This window comes from Fukomys damarensis, unplaced genomic scaffold, assembly GCF_012274545.1.
Source record: "Fukomys damarensis isolate Sample0158 unplaced genomic scaffold, DMR_v1.0_HiC HiC_scaffold_11, whole genome shotgun sequence".
Classification (NCBI taxonomy): Eukaryota; Metazoa; Chordata; class Mammalia; order Rodentia; family Bathyergidae; genus Fukomys; species Fukomys damarensis.
The window spans coordinates 17,267,711-17,291,290 of NW_022900923.1; the positions used below are offsets into that span (position 1 = coordinate 17,267,711).

The window sequence follows — 23,580 nt, forward strand, 5'->3', positions numbered from 1 at the left end:
TTTTTTTTTGGCTTTTTGAGACAGGGTCTCACTATGTAGTCGAGACTGACCTGGAACTCACTACGTAGCCTAGGCTGGTCTCAAACTCACAGCAATCCTCCTGCCTCAGCCTCCCTATTGCTGGGATTACAGGAGTGAAACAACACACCTGGCAAGCATTAACTTTTGTTATAGCACTGTACATAATAGTGAAAAAGGTCAAGGGCCAGGGATTTAGCTCAGTAGTGCCATGCCTGCTTGGCAAGCACAAGGTCCTGAGTTTGATCGCCATGACAAAAAAAAAAAAAGTGAAAGATCAAAAAGAGCTTACCTGTTCACAACACAAAATGAGTAACAATTTATCTCTATGTCTTATATTTTACTGAATGATATGAGTTATGCAATGTCTTATAAAAGCAGTTAAAAATAAATGAACTTGAGCTATAGATATAAATATGGAAACATCTCAAACAGTACTAAATAAAAATGCAAGTTCAAGTATATAATTTATATGTCCATAAATATAGAAAACAATATTTTTTAAAAAAACAATACTTTTTTAAGAACAGCATAAGCTTGGCTTGGTGGCAAACTTCTAGACTTAGCTACTAGGTAGGCTAAGGTAGTAGGAACACTGGAACGGGGGGGGGGGCAGGGGGGGGGGGGCAGGCAGTGTTGCAAGTTCAAGTATATAATTTATATGTCCATAAATATAGAAAACAATATTTTTTAAAAAAACAATACTTTTTTAAGAACAGCATAAGCTTGGCTTGGTGGCAAACTTCTAGACTTAGCTACTAGGTAGGCTAAGGTAGTAGGAACACTGGAACGGGGTGGGTGGCAGGGGGTGGTGGTGGCAGGCAGAGTTAGACCCACCTCAAAAAAAATTTGTGAAGGGCTGGGCGTGGTGGCCACGCCTGTAATCCCAGCATTCAGGAGGCTGAGGCAGGAGGATGGCTGAGAGTTTGAGACCAGCCTGGGCTAGTTAGTTCCAGGTCAGTCTCAACTACATAGTTAGACCCTGTCTCAAAAAAACAAACAAAAATTTGTGAAAATAATAAACATTAAACTCAGGATAGAGGTTATGACTGGCAGGGGCAGAGAGAGGAAGAACAATGAGATGAGGGAAGTACATACTTCCCTCAGGATTTACTTCTTGAAAATTTCAATTCTTTGAAAAATGAAAGCAGCATTTTAAGCTTGGCCTATTAGATACACTGGTATTACATCATAATACACACACACACACCCCAAAAATTTCAATGTCTCATTGCTAACTTGAAGCTAAGTAGCTACAATTTGGATTCATGTAATACTCTTTTGTTTGCTAGATTCAAGCTCAGTTAAATTTTGGATTTGTGAAAAAGGTGTAATTTATTTGTTGAAGGAATTCAAGATCCTGATTACCTACCTAGTTAAACCTGGCCTCTAACCAACTGTTGGGAAATTACTAACTTCATAGTAATCCTAGATAAGTAACAGAATATTTTTATTTATACTTGAACAAAGTTAAAAAATCCCATAGAGCTGTAATGCAATTCAACTACAGGTTATGGTTTGAAACTCTTAAAACTCAATTATTTGTGCCTAAACTAATGTAACTAAAAATTTATTTGGTTTGTCTTGATTTGTACAAATTCTGGCTTAGCCATTAACACATACCATCATTTCCACACTCCCTGCTGCCACAACATCTTTGGGTTTTGCATCTTTGGTTCCAATGTAGGAGCCGATGGTGTCACATGACCAAGGAGAGTATTGGCTATAATCATTTGTTTTGTATTTCCCAGCTACCTTCAATTCGTCATCCAAAAACTAAAGAAAGAAAGAAAGAAAAAAAGAAAGAAAGAAAGAAAGAAAGAAAGAAAGAAAGAAAGAAAGAAAGAAAGAAAGAAAGGAAAAAAAAACCCAAGAAAGACAAAATATGAGTTACACAACAGAGACAAGGAATTTCTTAAAACAATAAGCTATAGCAATAAATGACAGTTATTTGATTAAATGTCAGGGATAGATTTTCACAGACTGAAAAAAATACAAGTGAGCAATGATGTCTTTAGACTTATTTTGTTACTAGCAGGTCAAAAAGAAGCACCTTAATATTTTTCAAGTAATAAAGCTAAGGTTTTTCCCCATCCTGGGGACTAAACCTGGCGCCTTGCATATGCTAGACAAATACTCTATCACTGCTACACCCCCAGCCTTCAAACTAGGATTTCAGAGATGATTTGCTCATACTTAGTTTTGTTAGATCTGCCTCAGTGGTTCTTACGGTAACATCTCAGGTGAACAAGAACATTATACACAATTACATGTTCTATACAGTGGATGATGACTTAACAACTCTTTACTGAAACCTAACAATAATAATTCATATTGTGAATAAATTATGGTCCACATAATGATTCAGAGATAAAAAGATGCCTAATTTTTGTCTTAAGTTCTAAAATTACCTCAAACTTATAACCTTCTGCCTCAGCCTCTCAAGTGCTGGGATTATAGGTGTGCACATCCAGCTTTCAGGATGCATTATTAAATAATACTATCAGAACATAATTTCTTAGTTCATGCAAAGAAAAAGGTGAAACTCACGTTAGGCTGACAACGGTTATTATAGAAAATGGCATATGGAGAAGTCGATCTTTCTATATTACATATTGCTAAAATCTAGAATTTCTTTTTCTGTTGTCTTTTTGCAGAGCTGGGCCTTCATACACTGAGCTGTACCTCCAACACACACTAAAACAGGGTCTTGTAAAGTTGTCCAGGTTGGCTCAAACTTATAATCCTTTTTCCTCAGCCTCCGAGAGTGACAGACATGTGCCACCAAATCTGGCTAAAACGTACAAATTTAGTACAACTACATGTTGGCTGTTTATAAGCAGAACTGAGGTTTAAATATTCAGAGCTCTGTATGACCGTGAAATGATTCTATATGAAGTTCTTAGCCAGGTGTGGTGAAACATGCCTATAATCCCAGCACTCTGGAAACCAAGGCAGGAGAATCCCAAGTTTGAGCCCAATCTGAGAAACTCAGCATGTCACTGTCTAAAAACAAAAATCAAAAGGCTGGGGATGTAGCTCAGTGTGATGGTTCTAGGTTCAATGCATAGTACAAATACATGCATGCTTACATCATTGTTATCATTATTTGGTACCAGGAATCAAACTGAGGGCCTTACATTGTGAAAAAATTTTCTAAAGATTTTGGATGAGAAAGCTAGATACTATGAATAACTTCTATTTAGTAGATTATTTTCATATATCCCAAAGGTTACCATTTTCTATGTATAATGAAATTTAATTTTCATTATTTATTGTGCATAGTTTATCAGTTAGCAATGTTCTTTAGAAACATAATTCCAAATGTAAAGGACATAACATATGCTCCTTACAATATCAAATGTAAACCTGCTGAGAAAACTTCCTTGACTAGTAAAAAGGATATATACTACAAGTTGAGGTAGTATGTACAATAAGAAACCAAAAGAAACAGAATAAGAACAAAGCAGAGGCTGGGGATTTAGCTCAGTGGCACTGCACCTGCCTTGCAGGTTCGATCCCTGCAACCAAAACCAAAACCAAAACCAAAACAAAGCAGAAAGTTGGCATTTTAAGAGACAAAATTGATTAATATTCTATCAAGACTAACCAGGACAAAATATTATCTGGTGAGAAAATAGCTATCATTACAGACAATATCATATGACACAGAAAAGAAAAGATAATACTCATTCATAATAACTATTAGCACTCTTTTTGTTGTTGTTGTTTTGGTACCAGGGATCGAACTCAGGTCCTTGCACTTGCGAGGCTGGCAGCAGAACCACTGAACTAAATCCCCAGCCCATTAGCACTCTTTTGTAGAATTACACAGAGAATAACATCCAAGATAGTGGTTTATTGCTCTGTGGTACAGTACTCAGTTTTACTGTTTTTAAAGCAACTCTACTTCAGGGTTCTTTTTTTTTCTTACTTTCACAATCAGTATTTGCCCATCTTTTCTTTAACCATCCTACTGGTTTCAATACTGAGTTAAATAAATATTTGATGAGTCTCATTTATAAAAAGAAGAAAAGTACAGCTTGGTATGATGGTGCACACCCATAATTTCAGATTCTCAGGAAGCTGAGGCAGAAGGATTGCAAATTTGAGGACATCCTGGGCATCTTATCGAAACCTTGCCTCAAATTAAAAATTACAAAAAGTGTTGGGGATGTAGACAGCACTCTTTGTGTTCAAGCTCCAGTACTACACCAAGCCACACCAAACCAAACCAAACCTGGGAGGGCCAGAGATTTAGCTCAATGGTGCCACCACCTGCCTCACAAGAGCAAGGTCCCGAGTTCGATCCCCAGTACCAAAAAAAACAAAAACAAAAAACAAAACCTGGGAACAGAAGGGAACCTCATTTACCCAATAAAGATTTTCTACAAAAAACAAACAAAAAAACCCACAACAGCCAGGCATGGTTGGTGTATGCCTATAATCCCAGCACTCAGGAGGTTGAGGCAGGAAGATCACCAAGAGCTTGAGGCCAGGATGGGCTACGTAGTGAGTTCAAGGCCAGCCTGAAGTACATAGCAAGACCCTGTCTCAAAAAACAAAAACAAAAAACAAAACAAAACAAAAAAACAAACACCCAAAACCAAAACAACTATAGCAAACATCATAGTGATGAATTATTAAAAAGTTTACCCAACAATTAAAAATGAGTCAAGGATTCCTGCTATTTACTACTACTCAACATTATATTGGTGTATAAGAAGGTTAAAAACAGACAAAGATTAAAAAGGAAAAATAACCCCTGATTACCCATAGAGGACATGACTGTGTGCCAAGAAATCCTAAAAGAATCCAGTAGCAAATACTATAATTAATAAGGAAATTCAGAACTCTGCTGAATAGAAAGATCAATACACAAAAATTTAATTTCTCTGTGAGTAGCAGAAAATGAAATTTTAAAAAAAGGTTCAATTTAATGGCCCTGGATGTGGCTCAGTGATAGAGCCTCTGTCCCACACAAGTAAGGTCTAGGGTTTGGTTCCTAATGTCAAAACAAACAAACAAAGGATTCCATTTAAAATCAGTTTAACAAAACATTAGTTACCCACATAAATAGAAGAGTATAACATGTTTATGGAGACTTGAAATTAGAAAAAACATCACTTATACTGATCCAAAGCAACACTGCACAACAGAATATAACATGACCTATACATGTAATCTTTAAAAATTTCTAGTAGCTACATTAAAAATAAAAAGAGAGCCGGGTGTGGTGGTGCATGCCTGTAATTCCAGCACTCTGGAGGCTGAGGCAGGAGGATCATTGTGAGTTGAAGACCAGCGTAGGCTACATAGTGACTTCCAGGTCAGTCTCAACTACATAGTGAGACAGTATCTCAAAAAACAAAACAAAACAAACAAAAAAAGAAACAAGTGAGGGGCCCAGGATTTAGCTCAGCTCAGTGGTGCATGCCTTGAAAGCCCACGGCTGTGAGTTCCATCCCAGGTACGGTACCAAACCAAACCAAACAAACCCCCCCAAAAACGTGAATTTAACTTTTAGTTTGTTTTGTTTTATTAAGATAGGTTCTTGCTATGTAGCCCAGGCTGGCCTCAAATTCATGGTGAATCTCCTGCCTCAACCTCTCAAGTGCTAGAATTATAGGCCTGTGCCACCATGCCCAGCTGAATTTTTTTTTTTTGGTACCAGGGATCGAACTCAGGGCCTTGTACTTGCAAGGCAGGAACTGTGCCACTGAGCTAAATCTCCAGTCAAGTTTTTAATTTTTTTTTTTTTTTTTTTTGAGACAGGGTCTCACCATGTAATTGAGACTGACCTGAACACACTATGCAGCCCAGGCTGGTCTCGAACTCACAAATGATACTCCTGCCTCAGCCTCCCAAGTGCTGGGATTACAGGCATGCGCCACCACGCCTGGCAGTAAATTTAATTTTAAAAATACATTTCATTTGATAAAATATATCCAAGATATTAAAATATGAATGAGATATTTTACAGTTTTGGCATCAAATCTTTAGACTCAGGGTATAGTTTATGCATGTCTGAACTGGGGCAAGATACTTCTGTGTAAAGTAAAATGCTGATTCATGAAGAACAATGCTAGAAAACATATACCACTATGCATCCAAGACTTGCAATAAAACTACATTAAGAGAATGTGGTATTGATGTAAGGAATAAATAGATGGATAAAACAGAATAAAGTCTAGCAGGCAAAGGATGTTCATCTCATTAAATGGTGCAGTCAATGAGATACCCTTATTGGGGAAAAATAAATGAATATTTGGGCTGGGAATACAGCTCAGTGGTTAAAGCATTTGCCTAGTCCCCAGTCTCTAGCACTGAAGAAGGAAATAAAAGAAAATAAAATACAAAAACATCAGCTCACAGAAAATAATCTTAAATCCTAAAGCATTCTACATAAAATTCAATTCTAAATGGATTATAGAGCTAAACACAAAATAAAATAATACTTGAGGAAAAAAACCCAAGAAATTTCTTCATAACCTTGGGAACAGATAAAACATTAATTCAACAGGACACCCAAACATAATACTAATGAAAGAAAAACTGGTCATTCTAAATATGTGCTTACTTCCTCTTGATGGAATGCAGGTGGTAATGTTGGTGAAGGTGCAAATGGAGGTGGAGAGATAACCTTTCTTTCCTCCAACTGGGCCATTATTTCCTTTCGTCTACGATGCAGTTCATCCAGACTAGGATGTGGCTGTGGAGGAGGAGGAAGCTGGCCATAAGGAGGCTCCTGAAAATAGATCAGTTAAAATTGACAAAGAATTTCAGAACACATTAATTTAACTAGCATATATTTTAAATCAAAAGTAATTTGCAAACAGGAAGACTTAAAAGAACAAAGAAACACAAAACCAATCAAAACTCTCAAGATCTCACAGAGCTAAATTTTGATTTTTCTTAGTCAGAGACCAAAAATTTCTATTAGATCTAAACCATCTAACAAACTATTAATGACTAGTTAGGAGGAGGTCCAATTAATAGTTTTAAAAAATCTCAGGCTAAAAAATTAGCTCAGTGGTTCCGCCGCCTGCCTCACAAGCACAAGGACCCAAGTTCGATCCCTGGTACCCCCCCCCACAAAAAAAGAACCTATATTATTTTTAAAAATTTTTGATCAGAGGGTTATTACCATGGAGGGGGAGAAAGGAATGGCTGTAATAAATTATCAAATTAAGTAAGACAGACCATGTAAGAAGAAAAAAAATTCAACATACTCTGGGATATGAAGGTCTGATCTGAGTTGGATGAGGAGCCACTGGATAGTAACCTTCTACCTGTTGGTATCTTTCTCTGGATTCTGGTACATAAGATGGTACCGCTGCAGGTGGAATCTCAATAGGTATAGGACTTTCTCTGAAAATCTCTTCTCTTGCTGTGTAAGACTGGGCAGGGTACACTCGACGGGCATCATAGTGAGGTGGGTACATAGCTGGGTACTGCTGAGGCTGTGTGCCATACTGAGAGTTTACAACACGATCTTGGAGGTATGGTGAATAATGATCCAAGTATGGAGGACCAGCTTCAGGAGCAGATGGTGGAGGTCGGACAAAGCGGGACACACACTGTGGTGGTGGAGTATAGTACATCCCTGTATAACACAAAAGAGGAACCAAAAGCGGCAATGAGCCAGTCAATTGTTCTAGTAAGATTTTTTGGGGGAAACATTTAAGTATTAATCATTTACTTTTTCTTTAACAGTTTTCACTCTGACTAAACAATACTGTCACATCAGCTTTATGAGAAACAAGAAGCAAAATTACCTTCAGGGCTAGGATTGTTGTTCAGTGCTTGCCTAGCCTGCACAAGGTTCTGGGTTTGATCCCAAGTATGCGCACGTATATTAATAAAGAAGTTAAAGAATCTAATCGATTTACAATCTGCTCTTATTATTTATTTATAATCTGCTTTATTTATTTATAGACTGCTCTTATTATTGGCCCCTTTTTGTATGCCTTAATTGATGCAGAAATGAGAAAGCAAAAACTCATTTTGCAGACATCCCTCAAGTTTAGGTTCTATTGGAGTTTTGAATGTGAAACTAACTGGTAAGAGACATGATACACAAAAGACCCATTTTGCTCATGCAGATCTAGTGACTACTACATGCCTTTTAGAGGGTTTTTTTTTTTTCCTTTTCTGTTTTGAAACAGGGTCCCACTGTGTAACTCAGACTAGATTGGACCTTGCTACAATCCTCCTACCTCAGTCTTCTGAATACTGGGATTCTCGGCACGTGCGACTATGCCCAGCTTGGCTCTAGATTCATTCCCAGAGACCTATCAAGCCTGATTCTCTAGTGGAAACCAATATTGTAAGTACCTAATTCCTGCATTAAATTTCTTTCTACTTAATAGTTAAAAGAATTTTTAAAATCTACATTTGAACCTTAACTGATACACAAGTCTATTTCAAGTTACACATTGGCCACCTCAACAAAAGTAGTTGGATTTTCCTGAAATGAATAAATCATTGGGCCGGGGATCTAGCTCAGTAGTTCCGGTGCCTCCTTTGCAAGCACAAGGACCCGAGTTCGATCCCCAGTACCAAAAAGAAAAAAGAAAAAAAGAAATGAATAAATCATTATTTTGGATGTACAGTGGACCCTTGAGTTATGACTGGTCTGACATACGAACAACTTGGGTTACAACTGGAATTTTAGTTTTAACTTATGACCAAAGCCTTGTGTTATAATCTGAAGCTGCTTGTGCTTGCAGATGGTCTCAGATACAGGTTTAAACCATAAAGAGTTCTGAAAGACACATTACTACATCCTTTTCTGTGTGGGGTTCACTGAGAAATGCTGGGCCAGTGTCTCTCTAAGGTCACTGAGATTTGCCTGGAAGAAATGTGTGGCCTAAGATTATACAGGAGAGAGACTTTGAAGGCTTGTAGAAGAGCCCGGGCCTTCAAGTGACCACCTGAATTACAACCTGCCCTCGCAAACAAATTGTATTAGTAAGTCAAGGGTCTACTGTATTAGTAATTCCACAGAGAATGCAGATGCAGAGATGATGATATTTATGATTAAAATTAAAAGACCACCTTGGCTAAATAAAAGAGGATACCCTTGATCTATCACCATTATAAAAAAAAAGGAATTAAGCTTGGTGTAGTGGTGCACATCTATAATCTCAGCACTCTTCTCTTATCCTTTATTCTATTATTTTGTACTATCAATAAATCTTAGAAAATACTTTGTCTTTTTTTTTTCTTTTTTGATACTGAGTCTCATTATGTAGTGCAGACTGGACTTGAACTCACTATGTAGCCTGGACTGGCTGTATTACAAGATATAGAAAAATACTGATTAAAACAAAAATATACTATGTGCAATTTGTATGTACTAAAATACTAATATTTTCATTGTGTTGAAAATTTTATTCAGAATAATGCATTCTCCTTTACTCATCAGCAAGTTTCTATTGTCTACTTGAATGACTTGTTACTTCTATAATTATATAAACATTTCTTATAGGTTTACATTTACTAGGTAAAAGCAATGTGCATAGATGATCATAAAAAAAAAAACTTCATTTTTTTCAAAATATTAAAGATGCAGCCAAGCATGGTGGCACATGCCTGGAACTGCAAGGCAAAGGCAGAGGCAGGAGGATAGCCTTGAGTTTGAGGCCAGCCTGGGTTACATAGTGAGTTTAAGCCAGCCTTCACTACACAGTGAGACTCTGTCTCAAAAAAACAAAGCAAAACGCATTTATTTTTAGAAGGTTACTATGTAAATGATCACTCTTACCTGGAAACTTCTTATACCAGTAAATACGAGAAAATCAAGTGACACAATGAAAGATCATTACCCTGCTGATAAGGTGCTGGTTCAAAAGGTGGGGCAGCTCCTCGAGGATCCTGATAATAAACATCAGCTTGTTGTGGTGGGTATAACTGAGAACCTCGAGGTACCATCTGAAGGGGTTTGGTGACAGGCATGGGAGGCAGCTCTGGTGGCCCCCTCTGAGGTACAGGATGTGGAGTCACAGGTAAGGTGGAAATACTTTGAGGGACAGACTCTAGTCTAAGAGAATGAGATTAGATAAGTCAAGTTTAAGGTCTCTACAAATACTTCTAATGTACAGAAACTGTTATAGGAAAAAAGGATTGCCATAATTTGAGAAACGTGTTTATTCTAATAGCCAACCCCTCTAAAAATTTGTAAATTTTGATCTTTTTCACCAATGCTATTTCATTAAAAAAAAACAAAAAACACTAGTATAGGAAATAGAAGTTAAAAAACAACAAAAGACAAGAAATCAGTTTTTCCTCCAAAACAAAACAATTTTTCCTCCTTCCTTTTACTTCTATGTATAGGGAAGAACCCTTAAGACTTAGGAAAAATGACGTACAGGTCAGGAGGAGATCCAGGAGCACTACTGCTCAGATGATCTATCTTTCCTGGTTTCAGACTAGAATCATAGCTGGGGTCCGTGCCTCGTGGGATGAGCTGTGTTACTGTGTTCCCTGCTGACACAATTCCATTGGGTAGAGCAGAGGTTTTTCTGCTAGGCAGATCCACTGCACCTTCATCTGGAAGGATTGCTGCTGAAGGCAGGCCCACCTCATTTAGCTGACCCAAAGAGGCACTCAGGGGTCTTCTAGGAACCAGACGTTTGTTCATTTTACGAAATCTATACAAAAAGAAAAGGCATGCATAAAAAGACAAATATAAAAGGAAAACCAAGAACTAAAATGTATTTAAAATTCTCTCTTGAAAACACCGAGTCTAGGAAATGAAGAACTATACTTAAGAACTATATGTGTATTTCCTATAAAATCTTGATCAGCAAGGCACACTGATTAAATATAAAATTTCTTGTGAACATGTATTAATATTTACAACATTCAAATCAGGTTAATATTTTTCCTATAATATTTACTGAAATTTCTATTTCTGAAAATTATTGAAGGGTAGACAGTTTGAAATATTTACTTTGGCTTTTCTTCAAATGTATACTTTGGATACAGTCAGTTTATGTTAGAAATTAAGAGAGGCTAAGGATGTGACTCAGTGACAGAGGGCTTGCCTAGCACGCCTGAAGCCCTGGGTTCAGTCCCCACTCATACAAAAACAAAAGAAACAGGGTTGGGGGACCTGCAAAAAACAAGCCCCCAAAACAGATAAAAGAAAAGCAAAGCCAATGTACAGTGAAAAATTTATTGCTTGCATTAAAATGTTTATCTAATAAAGAATACTGACTTTCAGAATTGCTTCAGAGACACTGACATTACTTACGTGTTTGCATAAAACTGAAGTTGTTTTAAAAGTTTGTAAAGGGAAACAATACTATAGAATAATGCCCTAAATGTATATGGTCGCTGTGGTTTAAAAGAAAAAGTCACACAGATTCTAAATTTAACAAAAGGAGAGAAACTAAGCCACCAGACTCCAGCCTTCTTGTCCCTCAACAATGAAAGCAAGTTGCTAGTACATTTTTAAGAACAATGTAAAAACTATATGCCCATTAGAATATTGCTGTTATTTCTATATTTTTTATATCTGAGAAATTTAGAAGGGTATCTTTCAGGGGTAACATGTTTTAATATTCATAACCACCCGCATGTTAGATTATTATTCACAGAAATACGGTTATATATTATGTGGTGATATTTTCCTCCATTCAATCTTCAATATTCGTTTATACCAGTTCATTTTAGGGTTTTTTTTTTTTTGCTATTAAAATAAATTCTGTACCTAATAATTATGTATACAAACTTGTACCCTTATGTGAATAACCAGAAAGAGAATTGATAGGTCAATGGTATGCATATTATACATTTTAATAATACTATACTGCTCTCCAAAATTATTAATAACTTCTTATAATAAAGGAAAAAAATTGGGGGGGGATCAAACTTAGGACCTTACCCTTGCCAGGCAGGCGCTGTGCTACTGAGCTAAATCCCCAGCCCAGGAAAGTATTTTTTAATATTTCATGAAATACTGGGTAGCATTAGTCATTGTTAACATGATAATTTGTTTTTTTTTTAATTCTTTTGGTTTTTTTGAGGCCTGGTGTGTCTTTGTAGTTCAGGCTGGCCCTGAACTCACAGCAAATCCTCCTGCCTCAGCCTCCCAGTGCTGGGATTATAGAACTGTGCCACCATGCCCAACTGTTAACATGATAGTTAAAAATACTGTTTTAGGGCCAAGGATTTGGCTCAGTGGTTCCACTGCCTACCTCACAAGTGCGAGAGCCAGAGTTCGATCCCCAATACCAAAAAAAAAACCAAAACCAAAATAAACAAAAAAAAAAAAACCTGTTTAAAAACCTGTTTAATTTACATTTCTTTAAAGCTAGTGAGGCTGAATACATTACATGTGTAATGGCCATAGGTATTACTTGTGTGAACTGTGTTTGCTATGGTTTAACTACGGGTTGGATGTGCCCCCCCCGAAAGGGTCCCCAAAGTGGCAATGCTGAGAGGTGGCAGAACCTTTGGGAGTAATCAGTGGAAGGAAATTAGATCATTGCCCATGGTAGGTGTTAATGCTGGATTTGTGGCATGAATCAGTATGTGCAAGAACAAGCTGCACACAAAACCATACTTTGCCCTTTCTGCTTTTGCACCATGTCATGACACATCTAGGGAGCCCTCACAAGGAATCTGTTCTGTACTGTTTGGATCCTGTAGAATCATTTGCCAAATAAACCTCTTTGCAAGTTACCAGCCCGAGGAATTTTGTTAAAGCAACACACGACTAGTATGCTATTTATTTTATGACCCAATGATTCATGAACACAGGTTCCTCTTCCTTATAGATTTGTAGCAGCTCACTCTGTATCAGGGATCTCCCCCTCCCCTTCTCACTCTCCTCTTGTTTTTTTGAGACATAATCTTGCTATGTAGCCTAGGCAGACCTTGGGCTCGTGGCGATCCTCCTGCCTCAGCCCTGCGAGTGCTGGGATTACAGGCACGCGCCACCACACCTGGCTAGTAGTTACTGGTCTCTGTTGAGACCAAATCACATACTGTACTAAGCATCATATTACCACAGTGACTTTTAAGATGTAATTTACTAACGTGGAAAAATATCTATGACATTTCTACTGCATTAAGATATTCTGATGTATATGTGACAATGGACTTTATTTAAGCTCAGTGTGGTGGTGCATGCCTGTAATCCCAGCACTCTGGGAGGCCAAAGCACGAGAAGTGTAAGTTCAAGCCCACTTAGCAAGACCTGTCTAAAATTAATTTAAAGAGGGTTAGAGAGGTAGTACAGTGTGAAAGTCCCAGGTTCAATCACTAGTGTCCTAAGTAACAGCAAAACACAAACCAAAATTATTTTTATTGTATTTTTTGTTTGTTTTGAGGCAGGGTCTCACTATGTAGTTGAGACTGACCTGGAACTCACTATGTAGCCCAGGCTGGTCTCCAACTCACAGCGATCCTCCTGCCTCAGCCTCCTGAGTGCTGAGATTACAGGCACCATGCCGAGCCACAAAACACAATTGAATGAAATAAGCAAACAATTTATTCTGAGATTTAACTCACCAAAAAACATCTTCCTATCTGTAGGAGTAACGTAATGAAAGCTGAAGAAACTAGTCTTTAAGAAAACTTAGTTTTTCAATTTTCAAACAATTGCCTATTCATTTTTGTACTTCTCAAAGTCAGCAAACTATTGCTTTTATATTATTCGAAAGGCCAAGTCTCACAACTTGCACACTTACTTTTCCAGTTCCTCCTGTGAGTGTGCAAATGTACAGCTGGCTCCACGAGGGCATCCTCCCCTCTGCTTCATATCTCGACACATATATGTCTTGTATTTGCTATGCTGTGGAGGCTGTGACCAAAATCAGAGCATAAGACATAAAGCAAAACCATCACAACAAAACAAACAGGAATTTTTTATTGTCAGTCTAGGCTCCTGATAATCTAGATGTGTAATTTAGACTAAATCCCATTTTTATCTAAACTACACAAAGCAATCCAAGAGTGGTGGCACATGCCTGTAATCCCAGCCCTCGGGAGACTGTGACATCATATAATTCTTGAATGAATCTCAGGGCAGCTCCATGATCCTCTGTTTGGTTGTTTGTGATAGGGTCTTCTTATGTAGCTCAGGCTGGCCTGGAAATCACTATGTAGCCCAGGATGCCCTCAAACTCAGTGATCCTCCTGCCTCAGCCTCCGATCAACAAAGTTTAAGATTTTCAAGAGTGCGTAAACTGTTCTAACAGCTTTTGTGCAATGTTCAGCACAGCTATGTACATCACAAAATCTACAAAAAGCCCTATACTAAAGCAGATCCTATAACTAATTTCTTTTCAACGCTAGGGCTTAAATACATAAACATGTGCATGCTAGGCAAATTTGCTCTACAACAGAACTCAAAATAAAAAAAGGTTAGATACCTAAAAAGTACCAATAAACTTAATGAAAAAAAAAAAGAGTTGGAAATGTAGCTCAGTGGGAAGGTCTTGGATTTTCTCCCTACAGTAAATTAAAAAAAAAAAAAAAATTTAGATCACTGGAATAAAAGGCATTATCAATGAGAAAACTTAAGGTACTAATACAGAAGGGCCAGGGATTTAGCTCAATGGCACTCTGCCTGCCTTGCAAGCACAAGGTCCTGAGTTCAATCCCTGGTACAAAAAAACCAACACTAATACAGAAAAATGTCTATAGATATATGAGTAGTATTGGGGAGATAAAACATTAGTAATAAAAGTGACACTTTTCTTTTTGAGACAAGGTCTCACTATGTAGCTCAGTCTGGCCTTAAACTCATGGTGATCCTCCTGCCTCAGCCTCCCAGAGTGTTGGATTATAGGCGTTCACTACCATACCTGGCTAAAAAGTGACACCTTTTGACAAAATGAAATGTAATACTAAGTGAGGAGAACAGAATCTACTTTCTCTACTTTCTTTGGCTATAGGTCTCTATATCCAAAGTGACCTCAGCATATTATAATGCTCAATATGGGTTATTTCAATGTTATCAGATAAAATTACCAGGCTAAACCATTAAATTAGCTGGTAACTATGCCAATTTCATCAGTCTCAAAATAATCATATGACCTTTTTAGCTCTGCTTCTGTAGGTATACCCATAATGGCTTACCTGCAGTTTTAAATTATATCTAAAGCAGCTTACCTGTGAATTTCAAACTACTCCCTTACCTGCTGTTGATCTGTTCCTTTTTTGCTGTGGTTCTGTATATAATCAACCAGGCCATGTACCACGGTACGCACAGCAACCAGCCCATTTTCTAGCTGTTCCCATGTAGGAGGAGGAGCATCTATGCAACAAATATTTGATATAATTCAGTATTGTGCCCAAAAATTAAATTAATAAAGAAGTGCCAGCACTTCAGTGCAATCATGTTAAGAATCATATAGCTTTTCATATAATAAAACATATTCACCTCATCATCATTTTAAAGGAAAGTGCATATTCTTTTAAGGTGGGTTTGCAAAATAAAACAAACACAGGCAAAAGGAAAGTAGCAAACGATTTAGGTAAGCCAGACAATAATGATAACTGTTATTAGACCAGTAGTATTGAAGACAACAAAGAGTGATGGGGAATCTGTCAATCTGATGAGCATATCCATCATCATAAGATTATAATTATCACTGAGCTTTAGCTGGTTGTTGTTATGTGAAAATGCAAGGCTGGCCCTACCAAATATATTAACTATTTCCCAGGGATATCTTAAATTTGAGCCCCATAAAAGAGTTCACTAGATTTTTGTTCGTTTCTGTTTCGTCTTTTTGCAATGTGAAGGATTGAATTCAGGGCTCTGTGCATGCTAGGCAAACACTGTACCATTGAACTATACTACCAACCAAAATGCTGGCACCTTAAAAATTTAGAACAACATTGGCCAGGGATTTAGCTCAGTGGTTCCACCGCCTGCTTTCAAGCACAAGGACCCAAGTTCCAACCCTGGTACCAAAAGAAATAAATAAAAAATAAAACAAGATGCATACCAACAATGAGAACCACATAAAATTTCACTGTGGATTACCCACTGTCAGCCAATTTGTATGTTTATTCTGAAGTCTTATATAAGTCAGGTAAAGGGTAAAGGAGGGGCGGGGGTAAGGGGAAAAAATGAAAACCAAGACCTGTTATGTAAAGGTATAAGATCCCAATGATGAATGTAACTGTACTGTATATTTAAAATGTACCAATAAACTCAATGAGGGGAGAAAAAATAAGTCAGGTAAGTAGCAAACAAAGTACTATATAAAAAGTTTAAGCCAGGGATTTAGTGCAAAGGCACTGGCACCTGCCTCACAAGTGTAAGGTTGGGAGTTTGATCTCCAGTACAAAAAAAAAAAGTTTAATAGAAGAGCTACCATGTAAAGAAATTCCACTACAGGCCAGGTGTGGTGGTGCACACCTGTAATCCCAGCACTTGGGAGGCTGAGGCAGGAGGATCGCTGTGAGTTTGAGACCAGCCTGGACTATACAGTGAGTTCCAGGTCAGTCTCAACTACATAGTGAGACCCTGTCTCAAAAAACACACACACACAAAAAAAAAAAAGAAAGAAATTCCAATACACTTAATTTATTTAATATTTGCTCAGTGCCAGCACTATGATTATGGAAAAATAAACTATAAAGCTAAATATAAAATGTTCTCTAAACTATATATAAAATCAAGGAAGAAGACAGTTTGAGAGATGACTTCCTGCAGGAGGCACCATGAAAGGATTTACAGTGATGGCATGTGAACTAGACTTTGAAGGACACATGGAATTTCATCTGGGAAAGTCAGAGGTGGTAAGAACAGTCATTCAAAAGTAGTTTTGGGGGGGCTGGAGATTTAGCTCAGTGGTTCTGGCGACTGCCTCTCAAGCGCAAGGGCCTGAGTTCGATCCCTGGTACCCCCCCCAAAAAAGTAGTTTTTGGGACAGCTACTACTTTTGAGATATTCTAGCTGCTGGAGAAGCAACAGTGATAAAAACACAAAACTCTGTCATGCTCAAGGAGAAGATCCAGACAATAGACAACAGAATAATAAAAATTCAGAGCGTTTAGTTAATGATGAATTGAAAACCTAGGCAAAGAGAAGTAGCAAATATGTGTAAAATTTTAGACAAAGAATGTATCAGTGGAACACTTTCCAGTTAACAAGCATAAACAGAAAGGTACAGCATAGCAAACACCACAGCCCCCCTCAAATACAGAGAAGAGGAACAGGTTTAAAATCTAGAACACTCCTAGTTCAGAAGCAATGGATATGGGAACAGAGGACTTTGAGTCTAATACAGTAAAAAGAAAATTAGAAGAACGTGGTGACTTGTAAGCTAAGAGAAAAGCTTTTCAAGGTAGACAGAGTAAATGGCAATGTTATAAATGCTGCCAACACATTAAATACAAGAACTTAGAAGTGACCTTTGGAACTGGCTACACAGAAGTCATTTGAAGCCAAGTGTGGTAATGCACTCCTATAATCCCAGCACTCTGGGAGAATGAGGAAGGAGGGTTATAATTTTGAGCTCAGCCTGTGTAACTTCACAAAAACCTATTTCAAAATAAAAAAGGCTGGGCCCAGGATTTAGCCCAGTGGTACCATGCCTGCCTCACAAGCACAAGGTCCTGAGTTTGATCCCCAGTACCAAAAAACAAAAATAAATAAATAAGGCTGGGTTCAAGCCTGCATTCAATCCTTAGAACTGGAAAAGTGGGGAAAAGTAAATACAGTAGGAACAGATTTGATTTAGTATGATTAAGCAATCCTGGGAGTAAATTTACAGAAGTAGGCTAATGAAATAAGAGAAATGAGCACAGTGGTACGTACATATAGGTAATCTTAGCTACTCAGTAGGTTGAGGAAGGAGGAACACCGGTTTAAGGCCCACCTTGGCAACTTAGTAAGATCTGTCTCAATGTAATAAATAAAAAGGGCTGGGGATGTATCTCAGTGTGAGTCTCAAGAGTTCAATCTTCAGGAACAAAGCTAACAAACAAAAACCCAAAAGTTGGGCATAGAGGTCCACTTCTGCAATCCCAGCACTTGGGAGGTTGAGGCGGAAGACTGCTGTAAGACAGCCTGAACTATGTAGCAAGACCCTGTCTCAAAAAATCAAAAAACAAAACAAAACAAAAATTCACAGAGAGTTGTGCCTGCTATAGTCATGTATTCCAAACCTTATCCTTTAAGTAACAGGGGATCCCTGATTTTGAACTCACTATGAAACCCATGCTGGCCTTGAACTCGCAGCAATCCTCCTGCATCAACCTTCTGAATGCTGGGATCACAGGCTTGCTCCACCATACCTGGCCCCTGAAAGTTTCTGAGTGTGGAAATAAGATCCAAGATATGACTGACTGCAGCAATAAGCAGACTAGATTAGAGGAATAGTAGAGGAAATTGGAAGGTGTTCAATCCCTGGGAAAAGGAATGAGGCTCTCAACATAAGAAGTAATAAAAGGCACAGGATAATTAAAAAACAAATAAATCCTGTTTTCTGAAATGGCACATAGAGCAAGTGAAAGCAAAGATATGAGGCAAGACAAAAGACCAAGGTTTTAAAAATGCGTTCCTCAGAGAATGAGGTTGATAAGAGGATACACAGAAGAAAGAGCAGGCATGGAAAAATGAACTCACTTTGAAAAGAACAGAGCAGGTGATGGAGACTCTCAGGAAGCACTTGAGAAATGAATCAGGAGTGAGGAGGAGATAATAGCCACACAGATATCTGAGGTCTTCTGTAGAAAGAGGTCAATACTGGATGCTAAGAATAACAAACAATAATAATAACAAACAATAACGAATACAGAGGAAACAAAGTTCCATGAGCACAATCTTACTAACACATCTTTCTTGGGAGCTGTACCTTTGTGGGCATACGTACAGAGTGGTACTAATAAAGTCAGAAGCATCATTCTAGTCAGAAGAGAACATGAGGGTACAGAAAGATAAGGTGTCAGAAGAGTCTACACCAAAGAGGTGGTCAACAACTATTAAAAGCTGAAGACAAATGACATAGCTGAAGTACTGAGAAGGATGAGGAGGAAGAAGAGGAGGAGGAATTACAAATCTAGGAAACTATTAGTGCATATTAGGAGTTTCACTTCAGTAGTAAGAATAAACACTAGAATAGGATAGAAAATGACATATGTCAGATGTAAGTATTAAGTGAAAAATGAAAGTTCAATACATTTTCAGGTCAAAGAGAAGGAAGAGGAAAGGGCTGACAAAATAAAGATAAGCAAGAAAGAATATTTAACAGAACAAGGTATCATGGAAAAAACAAAAATGGGATCAACAAGGAAATGCAATTAAGGTTATATAATATATTAAAATGAGAAAACCGTGAATTTTGGCAAAGTAAGAAATAAAACACAGCAAAACTTTGTGACAGGAGAAAAAACAAAACAAAACAAACATAGAGGGGCCCAGAGAGATCTATTTTCCTCATAAGTGAGTAGCACAGTAAAAGTACTGAATAAGTATTAGTTGATGTGAACTTATATGAGATAAAGAAGGATAAGACGAAGGACAAAAATAAAATACTATATAAAAAGATCTGAAAAACTACTCTGAAAATGTCTAGAACACAACATAAGACAACTGTAGAAACACTGCGGCACTGAGGGCACACATAGTCCATTATTTTCCGTAGGGTTTACCTGGACTAGGGTCAATATTTGCTAATAGCTCCAAATGGGGTCTTAAGCGGTTCAAGTTTGCTGGGTCTCCAGTCCTCTGGAGAGCGATTGTTAGCTCCTGAACGCTCTGTGCAAAAGAGGCTGGGGTCTGCAACTTAAAAAAAGATCAATATTAACTTTCCCAAAGAACAGATAATCCTCAAAGAAAATCATTTTCACAGTTTTTATTAAATTTAATTTTTATTCACCCACACATCCTATACTTTGACCAGACTGAAATACCTACTACTTGAATAAACTCTGCACTTCTCTATACCTACAGATTGGCTCATGGAAATATGTTAGGGACACAAGCAAGAACAAAGGCACTGAGTTCAGTCTAACCGAATTTGAGTTCAAATTCTGTTAAGATCAAAAACTATGATGCCAAGCCGGGCGTGGTGGCACACACCTGTAATCCCAGCACTCGGGAGGCAGAGGCAGGAGGATCACTGAGTTCAAGACCAGCCTGGGCTACATAGTGAGTTCCAGGTCAGTCTCAACTACATAGTGAGACCCTGTCTCAAAAACAAAAACCAAAAAACCACACACAAAACTACGTACGATGCAAATCTAAATCTTATAGACTCAATTTGCAGTCTATCTGTTAAGTGCACTACATAATTTCAAAAGTCAACTACAACCCCAAAAAAGTTCTGTATTAGCTTGAGAGTCTTTTATTTTTATTTTTTTGAGACAGTGTCTCAGTATAAAGTTCAAGATGACCTTGAACTCACTAAGTAGCCTAGGCTGGCCTCAAACTTGCCTCAGGCTCCTGGCGTGCTGGGAATGCAGGTGTATGCTGCCACACCTGGCTTTTATTTAATTTTTTAATATACTTATTCTAATTTTAAAATAAACATAGCTATTAATGTACTTAGAGTTTTGGCTTCCTTAATACTATAACAATTTTTGTATTTTTAATCACCTTTACTATAAAATATTTCAAATAAAAGTACTAATATATTTATCCACTACTAAGACTTAATAAAATTTTAGAGGGCAGGGGGCTTGAGGTGGGAAATGGGATAAAATAAAGTCTATTAAAAAATTAAAAGTATTAAAAAATATAAAATTTTACTATCAGTTTTTTAAAAAGGCTCACTAGCCACATAGAAATCATTTGCAATCTTATTGTTTTGCAGCGCTGGGTATTAAGCCCCAGACCTTGGGCATTCTGGGCAAGTGCTCTACTGCTGAGCTACCCTCCTAGTCCCTTCACAATAATTTTTTTTTATTAAGAATGTCAAGTATCAGCTGACAATGATATATTTTTTTTTTATTTAACTTATTTTTTTGTTTGTTTGTTTGTTTTTTGAGACTGACCTGGAACTCACTATGTAGCCCACACTGGTCTCGAACTCACAGCGATCCTCCCACCTTAGCCTCCCAAGTGCTGGGATTACAGGCGTGCGCCACCAAGCCCAGCTTATTTAACTTATTTTAATGGCTGTATATTATGAGCATATAATTCTTAACTTGTTTAAATATTTCTTTATTTTGGCTGTTAAATAATATATCAAAGCCAGGCACGGTGGCATACACCTGTAATCCCAGCACTCGGGGCTGAGGCAGGTGGATCACTGTGAGTTCGAGACCAGCCTGGGTACACAGTGAGTTCTAGGTCAGTCTCAACTACATAGTGAGACCCTGTCTCAAAAAACCCAAATAAATAAATAAATAAATAAATAAAGTACCAATTAATATCCTTGAGTTCATAAACCTTTTTGAAATTTTGTATTTCCCTTAAAATAAATTATTAGAAATAAGTTCGGTCAAAGCACAGGAATATTTTTACGGGGTTTCCTTCACTGACAAATTGCTTCCCAAAAGATATGGGTTACAAACCATCAGGAATATATATATGTCCTCCCTCCTTTGAGACAGGGTCTCACTATGTAGTTCAGGCTGACCTTGAACTCACTATGTAGCCAAGGCTGGCCTCAAACATACAGAAGTCCTCATGCTTCAGCCTCCGGAGGTGTGAGTCACCATTCCTGGCCTTATATGGTATTTTTAAAAAGAAGTAACATAGGGCTGGGGATTCAGCTAAGTTGGTTCTGCTGCCTGCCTTGCGAGTGCCAGGTGCTGAGTTCAATCCCCAGTACCACCCCCCAAATAAATGAAATAAAAAAATAAAAAGTAAAAAGAAGTAACATAATGGGATATTTGGTATATTACTATTTTAAATGTGTATTTCTTTAACTATCACTGAGGCTGAATTCTACCCCATCATTTGGATATACTGATGTATCTTCTTTATGAACTGTTAATTCATGTTTTTCTATAAATTACTATGATTAGTTTTTCTTGCAACTTAAAATTTTGTATTTGGACTATCCAGTATGGTAGCCTTAGCAGTACATATCTAGTTAAATTTAATTAATTAAAATAAAAATTTCAGTTCACAAATCCACCTGTCACATTTCAACTGACAGGGACTGGGGATGTAGCTCAGTAGCAGCGCTCTTAATTATTAGCATGTGCAAAGTCCTGAGTTCAATCCCCAACACGGCAAACAAAACAACCAGGTGCCTAACAGCCATGCATACTAGTCAGTGCTCATCACGGTGGTCAATGAATTACACAGGACATTTCCATTATCACATAACCTTTTACCACATACTGCTTTACAGTAACAAGATATCACATACAATGCAGTCTATTTACCATTTTGTTGTACAGAGGTCTTAGATATTAAATTCAAAGCATTGTGTGTGTGATTTGAGATTACTGTAGGATGTACACCTACTTATATAGTTAAATTTGGAGAAAAAGTAACCTCTTTGTAAAATCTTTAGAAAAGTAGGCCAAATTTCTTTTAAAAGGCAGAAAGTTACAGAAGTTTTACTAAGTTCTAATTTGTCAGTAGCACAGCTTCAGATACAAACAACTATTACACATAGGAGATGCAGCTTTTGATTAATTATAGGGAAGACTTGTAAAGTGAAATAATGTATCAAGTAAAAAAAAAAAACAGTTGGTAATTCTCTGAAAATGATCTATTACTAATTCAAGGAATCTTGTTTTCTGTTCTTTTTGGTTTTTTAAATACAGGGTCTCACTCGGATCCTCCTGCCTCAGCCTCTTGAGAGCTGGGATTACAGGTGCCACTCCTAGCTCAAGGAGTCCTATTTTGAAAATAGTAAAAACATAGGGACAAATTAGCATATAAGAGGTTTAATGGTTAAGAACATATTCTAGGGCTGGGGATTTAGTTCAGTTGTTCTACCACCTGCCTCATGAGCACAAGGACCCGAATTTGATCCCCAGTACCAAAAAAAAAGAAAGACAAGAATATATTCTATGGGAGGCTGAGGCAAGAAGACCACCATGAGTTCAAGGCCAGCCTGGGCTACAGTGAGTTCAAGACCAGCATAATCTACATAGTGAGACCCTGCCTAAAAAAAAAAAAAAAAAAAAAAAAAAAAAAAAAAAAAAAATCTAGAGTCAGCACATCAAGATTCAAATCTACTTCTGTCACTTAGTTCCAAAGTAATTTGAAAAAATGAGTAAAAGGGAAGGCATGGAGCTTGTAAAAGAATTAAATGAATTACTTAGAACCAACCACTAGGTACATAAGAAGCTTTTAGTTAGTTAAATGTTAACTATTAGTTTTTTTTTTTGGTGGGACTGATCTTGGGCCCTTGTGCTGACAAGGCAGACAGCAGAACAACTAAGCCAAATACCCTGCCCAACTATTAGTATTTCTAAACTACTCTTACAGTTAATTTAAATTAAATCAAATGTAGGGTGGACTCTAGAGTTGGCATCCATTTCTGGAATTTTAAGTATTTAAAGTAAAACAGTAAAATGAGATAAAACTATTTTTTTTCCCTAGACTGGGTCTCATTATGTACTTCAGGCTGTCCTTGAACTCATGTAGCCAAGGCTGGTCTCAAACTCAAGGGAATCCTCCTG

At 37.5% G+C, this 23,580-nt stretch overlaps 1 protein-coding gene across 3 annotated transcripts in view; it reads right to left on the reverse strand.

The window, feature by feature from the left end:
• Positions 1-23,580, reverse strand: part of Rc3h1 (ring finger and CCCH-type domains 1) — a 59,294-nt gene that overhangs the window by 13,099 nt on the left and 22,615 nt on the right. For all 3 annotated transcript variants that reach the window (XM_010635579.3, XM_010635578.3, XM_010635580.3), the window contains exons 6-13: positions 19,642-19,774; positions 15,174-15,292; positions 13,722-13,834; positions 10,392-10,673; positions 9,849-10,063; positions 7,251-7,624; positions 6,599-6,766; positions 1,642-1,794 (exon numbers count right to left, since the gene is read on the reverse strand). In XM_010635579.3, coding sequence (XP_010633881.1) covers positions 1,642-1,794; positions 6,599-6,766; positions 7,251-7,624; positions 9,849-10,063; positions 10,392-10,673; positions 13,722-13,834; positions 15,174-15,292; positions 19,642-19,774 — 1,557 coding nt within the window. The remainder of the gene's footprint in view (positions 1-1,641; positions 1,795-6,598; positions 6,767-7,250; positions 7,625-9,848; positions 10,064-10,391; positions 10,674-13,721; positions 13,835-15,173; positions 15,293-19,641; positions 19,775-23,580) is intronic.